The 13,217-nt window shown below is 36.8% G+C and overlaps 1 protein-coding gene across 3 annotated transcripts in view; it reads right to left on the bottom strand.

The window, feature by feature from the left end:
• The window catches only part of NEDD1 (NEDD1 gamma-tubulin ring complex targeting factor), a 46,633-nt gene extending 33,416 nt beyond the window's left edge, over positions 1 to 13,217 (bottom strand). The window contains exons 1-5 of one of the 3 annotated variants that reach the window (XM_010383883.2): positions 13,137 to 13,207; positions 10,540 to 10,683; positions 7,591 to 7,685; positions 3,166 to 3,282; positions 796 to 936 (exon numbers count right to left, since the gene is read on the bottom strand). In XM_010383883.2, coding sequence (XP_010382185.1) covers positions 796 to 936; positions 3,166 to 3,282; positions 7,591 to 7,685; positions 10,540 to 10,675 — 489 coding nt within the window. In that variant the 5' untranslated portion in view covers positions 10,676 to 10,683; positions 13,137 to 13,207. Of the gene's footprint in view, positions 1 to 795; positions 937 to 3,165; positions 3,283 to 7,590; positions 7,686 to 10,539; positions 10,684 to 12,904; positions 13,033 to 13,136 lie in introns of those variants that run through there. The other 2 variants (XM_030939658.1, XM_010383884.2) reach the window with 2 other exon arrangements.

Below are 13,217 nucleotides of genomic sequence, written 5' to 3'. Positions count from 1 at the left end.
TTCCTGTATACTTTTCATATCCACTAAATTTTTTAAGCACTAAATACATTCAAGTAATAATTTTAAAAACTACTTGCCAAAAGTGAAGATCTCCCATATTTTATCTGATAATAATTATGGCCAAAGAGATTATAATTAAGTAAAAATTAAAAGAATTTGCACCTCACTGGAAATTTCTAAGGCAAATTTTATGGAAAGTTAACCAAGAGTTAGGTTCCTTGAAAAACTGAATTTATTCTTTTAAACTTTTTCATAAAGGGAAAAATTGACTTATTTTCCTTTTAAAAAGTTTCCCAAAACACTATTATATTAACCTGAAATATATAAGCTTTGATACTTTATCATATACCTACAAAAACAAAAATACAAAACTTAAATTACCCTCTGCCTAAACAAACTCAATCATTCCATGTTCACAAAACAGTATTTCTGAGTGTATCTGTCTTGCAGCTGACAAAGTCTGAGCTATGTGACACATTTCTATAACAGTAGTGCTATAGAAAGATTAATATCCATTTTTTACATTTAACCTATTAACAACTATTTGTATTTTATTATGCTGTATATAGTTATAGTCTAGAAGGATGTGACTATTTGATCACATAATCAAATTTACATAAGCACCATAATCTAGTACGAATTAGCTTGCTATCTGAATATTTCAAAACACTACCATTTAAAAATAGCTAAAGTTTTTCCATCAAGCATTTCAAAAACTTAAAATTCATAGCCTTATGTAAGATACAATTCAAAATCTATCTCACCAATTTTACTCTGAATAAACTCATACTGTACCTGGTTGCTACCATGGCCAAAAGGAGTACTAGATAAATTAGTGGTTACACTGTGCAAAATAATTTCACCACTAAGAGATCCAGAAGCAATGTAGCAATCATTCCAATTGTATGTTACACAAGTTACTTCATCTTTATGATCCTGAAAGAGAGAAATGAAAGTAAGTAGGCTGCCCCATAACCCTCGAACAGCCCATTTTCATGTTTCTGTAAATACCATATATTATGTACTTATCAATCTAATATTTGCTTTAACATTTTCCTCAAATACACAGAGAATTATTTTCAATAATGAAAAAAATGGTCCAGGCACTTTACAAAAGAAAGAGAGACATTATGGAAAGGTAATTTTCTACATGGCATTATGTCTACTTTAAAGAATTTACTTCCTCTGACAAATAACAGGTATTGCAAGTTGACTATTTTGAGTTCCTGCTTTAACATGAAAATGGCAGAGAATATGCTAAATGAATGATGGAGGAAAGTGTCAGAGGAAAGAGAAAGAGCTACTGCGAATGAAGTTGGCAGAGGAAGCTTTATGGAAGACATAAAGCTGGAGTTCAACCTTAAAGAAAAGAGAAAAATCATGGGAAGGGGAAAGAAACCAGACATTGCAAAACGGAGGAGGGGGAAGAACAAATGAGCGAGGCATCTGTGAGATAACAGCAGCTGCTTCCATTTGCTCAGAACCTACTAGTGCTAGGACCTTTATACATTATTTAATGCTTAGAAAAGCCTGAGGGGCAAGGTTATTTTGCCCATTTTATAAACGAAATACATGAGACACAGAGAGGTTAAGAAACCCGTGCAAGCTCACATAACTGCTAAGTGACCAGGATTCAACCCCATGTCAAACTCCAAAGCCTCTGTTCCTTCCACTATACCAGGCTGCCTCTCAAATCCAATTAGGAATACACTTTGAGGAAATAAAACTTTCAGGTTTTAAACAAACTGAGTTCACAAGGACTATGTTTTCCAACATCAAATTAGAGATGTCTAGCAGGAGCAGAGAAGAGTTATCAAAATTGGGAGAAGAGTTTTTAACAGGAAGATGCCATATCTCAATAATAACAACAAACTAAGCCCTGTATCTAATAATTACTTATGTAATGGCAAGAATAATAGCTATGATATTCCACTTACATTACAACTTTTTCAAGTGGTCCTTCAAGTATTTTCAGAGATTTCTTTACCTTTTATTCCATTCCTAAAACCAAGGAACGCTTGCTATCTTGAGGAAAAAATGTTTGATGAAAAGAAAAAAGGAAGAGCAGACATTTTGGGTATCGTTCCCATTTGGGAAATTAAGAACATGGGGTCCAATGTAATTTCTATGACTTTATAAAGAGGCAAGTGTCTTCCTAATTTCAACTGTGGAAAATAAGTCATTCAGCCAACATTTACTAAGAACCTACCAAATGCCAGAAATTGTGTTAATCACCACAGAGAGGACTGTAGAGATTCAAAGGTAAAACATTAGATTTCCCACTATCACAATTAGTCAAAATATTCATTAACAGAATGAATGAGGGAGCTAAACATTACAAATTTCACACCCAAAAGACAGAAAACCATCCAGAGTAACTGGGAAAGCTGAAAATGGAAAAGTGTATCAAATTTTGCCATGCAGGGATGGGGTAATTGAAGCTTACATGGGTGATGGGTTAAAGAAAGCTCTTCCTCTGTGTATGTGTCTAGATATATGTTTATATTTTTCATATTAAAACCTTTTTAAAAGACAAAAATTAAATTTAAGATCACCTTCTAAATATTAAAAAGACAATATAATGAAAAGTAGAATTCCAAAAATATAACCAGAGACTTTGTTGTGCTAAATACTTTATTTTCTGAAACTACCAAAAGCTAATTATTAAAGAAACATTAATTGTAAATAGTAAATCAGTTTACAAAATATTACCAAGTTAAAAATACAAACAGATAAAAAATAACACAAACAACAGCAGCCAAATATACTACATAACTAAAAAGCTGATCCCCCAACTCTGATTACTATATTGAATACTATCATCCCAAAACAACTCTCATTTTTTCCAACTTGCCCTAAGGAAAGATCCCTGATGACCACAAACCATAGTTTAGAAAAAAATGAGTAAAGTGGTTCATTCAAATAAGAGTAGAACTAAATGAAAAAACAAGAAAAAAGTTTTAAATGTTGATCATAGGCATTAATTCTATACATGGAAGAAAAAAGACATAAAAACAAGCTTCCGGCTAAATAGCACCTTTATTTTCCCTAACAATTCTGAAGCCCCTTATTTTTATCATAAAAGCTCAAAAATAAAAGCTTGGTAAGTACTCTAAATGCATTAAGATATCCATTTTTTGTAAAGATTTTTTTTTAATTGCTTACCTTAAGAGATCGATGAATTCTTTTTGACTTTAAATCCCAAATATTAACAATGTTATTTAGGCCTCCGCTTACCAAATACATAGATGTAGAATTTAAGTTGACACATGTCTGCTTTTGCTATTTAAAAAAAATAAAAATAAAAGTTACCTTAATTTAACAGAGCTCAGAGCTGACTTTCAGGTCTCATTCAACACTTAGTAAGCATGTGATAAATATTTGTTAAATTAAATACCAAAAACATGCTAATCTTGTACTAAAGAGCCACTCTCTCATTGTCTTTCTTCCACATGGATCCAACAGCTTTTAAGGGGGTCAAAAATGCTTCAAGGAAATCAAATAGATTTGCGTTCACTTCTGTGGACTGGTGACAACACAGGAAGCTTAGGAGACACTGGCAGTCCTGGTCTCCCATCACGGCTTGTTTGCCCATCCTATCTCCCCTTGATAAAGCCTGTTCTTGTATTTCCACAGAATATCCTACATTAAAATCAATCCCCAGCTCAGAAATGCTAAAAATAGAAGAGACTTCAAAGAATTTCCAGTGTAGAGTCCTCATTTTACTGATGGGGTAAGTTTTTTAAAAGAAGTCAAGATACTTCCCCTAAGTCTCCCAGCAAATCTCCCTGTTAAGGAGACCAAGTCTCAGACATCAGGTCATCAAAGTCCAACCTCACTTGTTCCCCATCTCTGTAAAGACACCTCCAGTTTCTAAAGACAAAAACCCAGAATAACCCTTGATTTCTTGTTCTCCCTCCCCTCCAATCGATCAGTAAGCTCTCTAAACCCCAACCCAAGAATGAATCCCACATGGGCTCCCTTTATCTATAGCTACTACTAACACTAACCCAAACCTTGCCAAACTATGACAGCAGCTTCCTAACTGGTTTCCCTGTTTCCACTCCTGCTTTCCTATATTCTGTTCTTCATAAGTAGGGTGGACTTTACAAACATAAATCAGATCATGTCTCCTTCCTGTTTAAAAATCTTCAACGGCTTCCAATCACACCACGAATAAACTCCAAACATTTACCTGGCTTTCGAAGTCCTATTATCTGGGCCCTACCTCATCTGTTACAATTTTCTTCCTCATCCACTAATTCTCCAGCCATACTGACCTTTCATTCCTTAAATATACAACCCTATATTTGCCTCAAGGCTTCTACACATCTATTCTCCTTGCCTAGAAAGCTAAATTCTCTGAACCTTGTTTGGAAGACCTTCTGGTCAACAGATCAACTTAAGTGCCACCACACTTCAAGGGAACTCCACTGGCTACTTAATGTAACTTGCTATTGCAATATCTTATTTTAGTTATCCGCATGATAACTTATCAATATCTGGGTATTTTTTGTTTACTAGTTTACTGCCTGTCCCCTGCCAGAATGTCAGTTTCACTAGCACAAAGCTATATCCATGCTCGATCTTTATAGAATGGCTAAAATACAGATGTTATCAAGTTCTTCTCAATGAGTATCTTTGAGTGTCACCAATCTGGTGGTGCCATCAGTAACTATGCTACACAGAACACAATGGTGCATTTTTTTCCTATGTAACCTTCAGATGCACTACCAAGTTACATTAGTTGTAACTTCCACAGTGCATCCTTGGATTCTTCAAATTCAAAGGGGACATTTTATGACTTCGCTAAAAGTTAAAAGGCAAGCTATGTAGGTTTACGCAAATCATCTCACCTTTCTGAGCCTGTGTTTCTGCATTTGAGAAACGAAAGGTGAAGACTAGATCTACTTTCTTACTTTGAGAGTCTATGCTTCTCAGAAATATCCTCTGCTCAAAAGAGATTCTTTAAAGGGTGCAGATGGTACCCTTCCTCTAGTCCTTCTCCCCCATTGCATGTTTAAGTACTATAAACATGCTAATCTTGTACTAAAGAGCCACTCTCTCATTATCTTTCTTCCACATGGATCCAGCAGCTTTTAAGGGGGTCAAAAATGCTTCAAGGAAATCAAATAGATTTGTGTTCACTTCTGTGGACTCCAGGGTTCCTTCTAGCTCTGAAATTTTGACCAAGAGTATCAACTAACATATACAAATAGCAAGATGCATACAACATCAATGTTTCAGTACAGTTGCTGTAATTCTCCTGCAGATACCATTCTAGGAATTGACTTTGGTGGAAGCAGACTAAGAAGATTTAAAATCTGGTTGTCACTGCAAATCAGGACAGTTTGCTAAGAACTATCAAAACAGCCTTTAAATAAAAGAGAAAAAGATGGTGTCCACTGAAGATCAATGTATTGGGACTCCAATCATCACAACAACTACAATTACTCTTAAGGGCTCAAAATAAAACTTATATTTAGAGCTGGCTAACCCTAATGATAGATCTTTTTTAATGATAGTGTATTATTAATGCAACTAATGAACTTAAATAATTAATGGAAATTGTGTGGTTAATACAGGAATCCTGTACTGCTCAAGGTGCAAGGCAAAGGTACATTCTACTTTAAAGAGGTGAAATACAAAATCAAAGAAAATAAATATGAACTTAAAGTTCCACTCTAAAATTTTTAAATGAGTAGGATCATAATTTATTTTCTCAAGTAGAAAAGGTCTAATGCCTCAAACAATACACGAGTAAGAGGATTTGGAAGTTACAAAAAGGTTATTAGCACATAAATATGTTACTTTAAACATTACTAGTAAAAGCTAAAAAACCAATGTTTGCAAATATTTTTATAGCTAAATTAAAACAGACTGAAAATTTGAACTCAACTAATCTTACTTTTATCTACCAGCATTATGGTATGATTTGTTAACTATGGGAAAGAGGGCTAAGACTCATAGCAACTAATTTGGAATATTCACAGAACTCTTAGAATTATGGAACACTTGTAAATACCATCTGTTATTTTTATACTTAAAAAAAAAGCTCCCAAACACCGATTCACTGATTTTAAGGCATAATGCATAACAGTAGTACATATATATAGTGGTAGAGTAGAAGTTAAAATGGTTTTGACGTTGACATTAACAAGTGTTTTTTGAACATCTTAGGATACAAAGATCCAAAGATGGTTAAGATGTTTTGCCTGCTCTTGAAGACTTCAGTTTGCCTTTTATTGACCAGGGACATTCTATGCCTTGATTTCGCTTAAGTCAGGTTAAACAGAGTGCCTCAAACTCCATTTCTACTGTTAGCAGATGTTCTCTCTGTCCCAGTCTCCAACATCTGTGGGTTAGAACTGAAGTTCAGGTCAATCCCACCGGATACCTTTAGGAGAGGATTGATAAAAATCATGAGTCCTCTTTAAATTAGTTGAGCTTTTATTCAATTGTCCTGCTGCTTTCTTTCTAATTGGGCTACCTTACCTATCCCAGTGTGTAAAATTATGACAATCCATAATAATTTAAGATTTGCTATAAAAACTTTGAAACAAACAAACAAACAAAAAACAAGCTATCAACTACTCATACCTTTTTATTTAAATCCTATTCTATTTAAAAAAGAAATAGCTTTCAAGGAATGTGACTGGAAATGAAGAAGCCAGTATTATCCTCAATCAGAGGGATTAACTTATAAAACAAAAGGATAGGCTGCCACGCCTGTAATCCCAGCACTTTGGGAGGCAGAGGCAGGAGGATCACAAGGTCAGGAGTTCATGACGGGCCTGGCCAACATGGTGAAACCCCGTCTCTACTAAAAATACAAAAATTAGCCAGGTGTGGTGGTGGGAACCTATAATCCCTGCTACTTGAGAGGCTGAGGCAGGAGAATTGCTTGAACTCGGGAGGTGGAGGTTGCAGTGAGCCAAGATTGCGCCATTGCACTCCAGCCTGGGCAACAGAGTGAGATTCCATCTCAAAAAACAAAACAAAACAAAACAAAACAAAACAAAACAAAAGGATAAGGCAACAGTATGCAGTGACAGCTTCATTTAAATGCCCTGGGACCTAAGCTTATTTTGACAAAAAAAAAAACCTGTTTAAGGAGCGCATGGGGAGGCTCAGACAGGCCCCTCAGTACAGGTGGACAGAATCTGAAGCAGAGGGCTACCATCAGCTATGAGTCTGTTCCTGATGGTCCTGAGCTCAAGATCAGTAAAGTAGTGCTGTGTCATTAGAGTTCATCTGCTCAGGTCAACCTAGCAACCTGTGTGGGACATCGTCCTAAAATAGCAGCAACAGGAATCCTCTCCCACAGAAGGAAAATGAAGAAATGAAGGGCCTAGTTAACAAAATTCAAGTCTTCAATTGTTCCCCTAATATTCAAAACTATTTTACCTAAAAATACCTCAGTAAGTACACATATCTCACTTTTAAGAGTTACTGTATTATTTTGAGCTTAAGTTAAAAATGATGCTTTTAAAAACCTTTATATTTAGTTGCAAGCACCACAATAAACAACCAATTGCCAGTCAAGCAAAACTAAGATTTTTAACAGTTTAAAAAAAAAAAATCACTTACCCCTTCAGCAAGCTCTAAAAGTGGAACAGGTTTACATTTGCAACTTGAGACAACTATTTTGTCGCCACTGGAAGATGCTGTTACTAAAAAGTTATCTAAATGAAGAGTTATGGAGCATCAAACAATCCATGAACATCTATAGCACTAGAGACTATTATAAGAATTGCAATTATAAAAGCAAACACACTAAGAAGACAATGAATGAGTAACGCTTATAGAGTAGCTTTCAAAAGTAGCTCACATTACTATTAATAATTACTAAGACTAATTCTCTTTGCTACTACTGCGGGGAAGAACTAGCCTTCCTTCTGGCTCTGCTATCAACTCAAAAGCTATTTAACCCATGTGAAATACTACTCTGTTTTCAACGAGTAGGCCAGAAGGGCTAATTTTATCCTTCAAGAATGAGAGCATGATAAAAGCAGCATCAGCAAATATCAATCAACCTTTTCATCTACAGAAACTGTTCAAGATATTTATTAACCTAGTGCTTGGTACCAATCTAAACTAGGCAGCAAACATCCACACTAGTCCCGTTTTTCTATTTTTTAAAAAAAAGACCTGATATTTTCCCAGAACATGAATTTTTGTGATAGAATGTTCCAATTTTAAATTAAGAATGGATATTATAGTAACTTGCAAATATTTTACAAATATGTATGGTTAAATAGGAATTGTTTGTGTCATGAGTTTTAATTTTTAAATAAAATTTAATTGAATCTTAATTTAAAATTTTATTTACCTTCTGTTACATGAATCATAAGTGGAACAATCAGTAAACACAAAACAGTAAGTATTTTAAAACTAAAATGATTAAGTACAACAATATAACCAAGAATAAGAGTCTGATTTTGAGAGCCATAACAAATTAAAATATCAGAAGTTTAAATCTGTGCTTTTCAGCAATTAAAATGTGAGTAAAAGTAATGGAGAAAGGTTAATTAGACACTAAGAATCCCTAACTGCATTAACTTTTGAATGTTCTGCATAACTTTCAGGTATTTTGTAAACAGAGCATAGACTGTAATTTTATTATGATACATGATGCAAATCAAATCATTTCTACCTAGATATTACCATAGTGAGAAAAACCATTTCCCTTTCCTTGACTTCTTCCTCTGTTTACCACTACTTTTCTCCTTAGAATATAGAAAAAAAAAAAAGAAGTGAAACATAATGTGGGTGGCTAATCTAGCTACTTTTGTATTTCTCTTGTAGTTTTAGAAATCATGAGAAAGTGAGGAACATAAGCTAAATGACAAAAACCAAAAAACTAATCTCTCTGGCGTCCCACATTAACCCCATTCTTGGAATCTATGCTATGTGGACCCCAAGCTGCTAAGGCTGGGAACTCTTTCATCTTCAGTAATTAACCTTCATGGAAGTGATCAAAGCCTTATTAAGAGTAAGACTGTGTGAAGGCTTTCAGTGCACATCTGCTCATGCAAGAAAACGATAAGACCAATTTCCAAAAGTCATACAACACTATCTCATAGCTACATCAGTTTTGTTGTTAGACTATTAAGTAGCACATTAGTAAATGCCAACTCCTAGTAAAACTCCTTAAAACAAAAGTCAACCAAAAAATAATCTTACTACAAATTGCTACTTTTATATAATAAGAGGGAAAATTAAGCTCTAAACATAATGAAAATCTAAAAATAGAGAACAGCAACTTCATACCCTTGTCACTCTCTTTAAAATATTTTCCCTACTAAATATCTGGAAAGTCCTTCAAAAATGCAGTCATTTCACCATGAGTTTGACTAACAGAGTACCAAAGTAATTTGTTGTACTGCTTTAACACAAAATATAGGAATGATAAGGAGGTAAATTTAATTCAATAAGAAAATTTGTCCTTCTTGTTATAGACATGCAAGAATAGTAAGGCTCACATAAAACTTTTAATATTTTTGTTCCTGAACCAGTCGTATTTTAAAGCTTTGATTTTTTTCCTTTCATCAGAAAGTAGAATACTTTGGTGTTGATAAAAATCAGACAAATGTTAAAAATTTGTTAAGAAATTGCATATGAGTTTCACAAAAGAAAATTTCTAACATACCAGTTATATAAAACATTTTCATATAAAAGGTGATAGGAGTACTGTGGTTACAGCAGTGGTTCTCTACTGGGAGTGATTTGGGTGATTCTGGAAATATTTTTGGTTGTCACAACTAGAAGCTATTAGTACCTAAGGAGAGAAGACCAATAAACCTTCTCCACATGGTACAACATACAGGAAAGATCCACAACAAATTTCCTGCCCCAAAAAGTCAATAGCACAGGGTTCAAAAACCCTGGTTTACAGTCTTCACTCCCTCATTTTATTTTATCCACATTTAGGAGCTCACCAAGACAGGGAAGGTGTCAATCAGAAACATAAAAAGCTTAGAAAAATTCAATCTAGATAACTTTACTATGTCTGTTTAGGAAATAATGTAGTTTTCATCATACACAGAGAGGAAGGAAGATATGGAGAGTACATCAGTAAGATGAACATACTGGACAATTTTTTATCTCCTCCCAAACTTGCTTCTGCTTTCATGTTCTGTCTTTAATTTTCAGTTCAGATCCACAAATACCTAAATGCAGATGCAAAAACTCATTCCAAAACCTTTTGGAATTATTTCCACAATTACCAACCTTATTCCATTTGGTTCAATAAGAAACTTTTCATAACTAATTCTATGGTGTAGACAGAATATACTTTTTTTAATAGCAATGTTTTCAAATGAAGTGGGCTGTAACTAAATTTTTTTTAAAATGAACCCAACACATAAAATCAGAGTGCATTCATATGATATATTGTTTTGTAAATTACTATTTTACTATCCTTGGTAGCAATGCAAAATACATTACTCAGTATGAGTCACATGCAAAAGTTTCATTGACAGTGGCTGTTTAACCTAATAAGTGGTTTGTGTGTGTGTGTGTTTTTTTAAAGGATACTATTGCTGCTCCAACATATTGAGCTGATTCCATGTGGTGATGTGTGTGGGTTGAATTTATCCACCAATGTCATAGATGAAGCATCCCATATTTTAATATCATCTCCTGATGAAGCAAATCTGAGGTTTTCCTGCATGACTGCGCCTACAAATAGTTTAAAACAATATATTTTTAAAACATTTAAAAAGACACACTCAAAAAAAGGTCAAAATCTAATCTAATACAAGTGGCTCTAACTCATCCATTTTTGTTCCAAACAGTGCACTCACCAAAGTAGTTGAAGTGATCTTCCTAAAACAAAAGCCAGATCACATTCTCTCAGTTGACCCTTCCAATGGCTCCTCACAGTAATGATAATGAAATTGAGCCTCCTTAGCCTGCCTTACATGTCCTGGCCCCCATGTAACTCTCCTCTTTCTTTTCACTGGCCTTCTCTCTGCCTCATGCAAAGGCAAGGTTATTCTCACCTCAGTGTCTTTTCATTTGCTGCTCCCTGTGCCTAAGATGCTATCCCCAGATTCCCACGGTCATCTTCTTCTCATCATTCAGGTCTTAACTCAAATGTTTCCTCCTATGAAAGACCTTTCCTGACCACCCTGACTAATGCAGCCCCTTCCTTACCTGGTAAGGGACTTACCAGATTACCCTATATCCCAATACCTGATTTCATTTTTTTCATAGCACTTCCTACTATCTGAATTTTTTTTTTTTTTGAGACGGAGTTTCACTCTTGTTGCCCAGGCTGGAGTGCCAGGGCGCGATCTCAGCTCACCGCAACCTCCACCTCCCAGGTTCAAGCGATTCTTTTGCCTCAGTCTCCTGCGTAGCTGGGATTACCGGCATGCACCACCACGCCTGGCTAATTTTGTACTTTTTGGTAGAGACGGGGTTTCTCCATGTTGGTCAGGCTGCTCTCGAACTCCCGACCTCAGGTGATCTGTCCACCACAGCCTCCCAAGGTGTTAGGACCACAGGCGTGAGCCACCGCGCCCAGTCATTATCCGAAATTTTTATTTGTTCTCATAATAATGTCTGTCTCCCCACACCAGTCTTGAAACATTCCTGGCACACAGCAGTTTCTCAACAAATAACGATTAATAAGTAACTTCCTAATTTTTTAAAAAAATGTATGATAAAGTAGCATTTCTGCAGGTCAGAATCCAGTCACACCAGTTTTTCCAAAACTCTAAAATTAGCAATATGGTCAAATGAGATGCCACTAAGTCCCCACACCAATTCTTGGACTACAATACCTTCAATCATTTATTCAGAGTATACAGTTGAAACATGTAATTCTAACAAGGTGATTTCACAAACCAAGGAAGTCTAGAAAACAGAAGGCAAGGAAGCCGCTCTAGGCAGGCACCTTAAAGAGCAACAGGTAGTAATGAACGATAGGTGAGAAAAGAGAGGCTCAAAAGTACATGGGAGAAAAGGAAAGCAAGAGTTCACAGAATTATACCTCCCCCACACCTTCCTAGTATGGAAAGTGCAAGACTACTACACAACATTAGTGATGTCACAGACAGGTCCCCGAGTCACCAATACACGTCTAGTATAAGCCATTTCAGAGGACAAGTTAAAGACATAATTATAGAAACGTTTCCTTCTCGAGACAAAAAGTTAAGGTAATTCACTCATGTGCTTCCTTACGCTCCATTCATCTAACAAAGTGCTACTAAAAGCCATTAAAGTCACCTGTCGAAATGTAACACAGTGTTTGGATTTGGAGCCTTAAACATGTGTAACACGTTCCTCCTTGGTTCCCAAGTCAAGGAACAACGAATGAATTGCTGGAAATGCGATCTCTAAGCCCTGTAAACACAACTGCAAGCTGTGTCTACCTGCATCTTACACCAGGCCTATTGAGATGCGGGGTGTAGTGGGTAGATCACTGAGGCCAGGGCTCCGAAAAACTGTGTTCAAAAAACCCGCTCCAACTTAGGAGACAACTCGCTGAGTGATTTAATGTTTGTTTCCCGCTCTTAAAGCGGGGCAGGGAAGAGGACTATCCGCCCACCTACTCCGGTCTTCTAAGAACTGAGCACATTTAAGGAAGACGCTTTACATCAGTCCCACAAAGAGGGTCCCATCGAAAGCGAGACGTCGGCCTGGGTTTAGGGACAGCTGCTACAGGAACCAATTCAACTACACTACTCAGCTGAAATGAAAGTTCTCCAACTTTCAATCACCAAAACTGCACTTTACTTGCAGGACAACCGCTCAACTGAGGCTACCCTGTAAAATGCATCCGAGTACCTGCCAAAAGAGAAGTACTTGAGGTTGACAAAAAAGAAGACAGACTTGTGGAGACGAGGCAAACTTTTCGGGGGCAGCACAGCCACCAGGGCCGCCACCAACCTACCCTAGTTGACCTGGGCCGCCTCTCGGGGAGGTGTGCGACCCCGGCCCGCGGCTCCCCAAACACTTCCCAGCTCAACGCGCCGCCGCGCCCCTGCCCGCAACCGCTCGCGGCGTGCGAAGCCCAAGGACCTCCGCCCCGCCCTCTAAGGGAGACGGAGGGGGTTTTGGGATACGTAGGGTGCACGGACGCGGCGGGCGGGGCCCCGCTGACCTCAGGGCCTCCGGAACCTCACCTCTCCGCAGCAACACAACAGGGGGCCGCGGCCCGCTCGGCGCTGGGCTTCCGGCTCCCGCCTGGACTGTTAAACTTCGGC

Source organism: Rhinopithecus roxellana, chromosome 10 (assembly GCF_007565055.1).
Source record: "Rhinopithecus roxellana isolate Shanxi Qingling chromosome 10, ASM756505v1, whole genome shotgun sequence".
In the NCBI taxonomy this organism is placed as follows: Eukaryota; Metazoa; Chordata; class Mammalia; order Primates; family Cercopithecidae; genus Rhinopithecus; species Rhinopithecus roxellana.
Note: the sequence above shows the minus strand (reverse complement) of the source record. Positions and strands in the feature narration are given on the sequence as shown.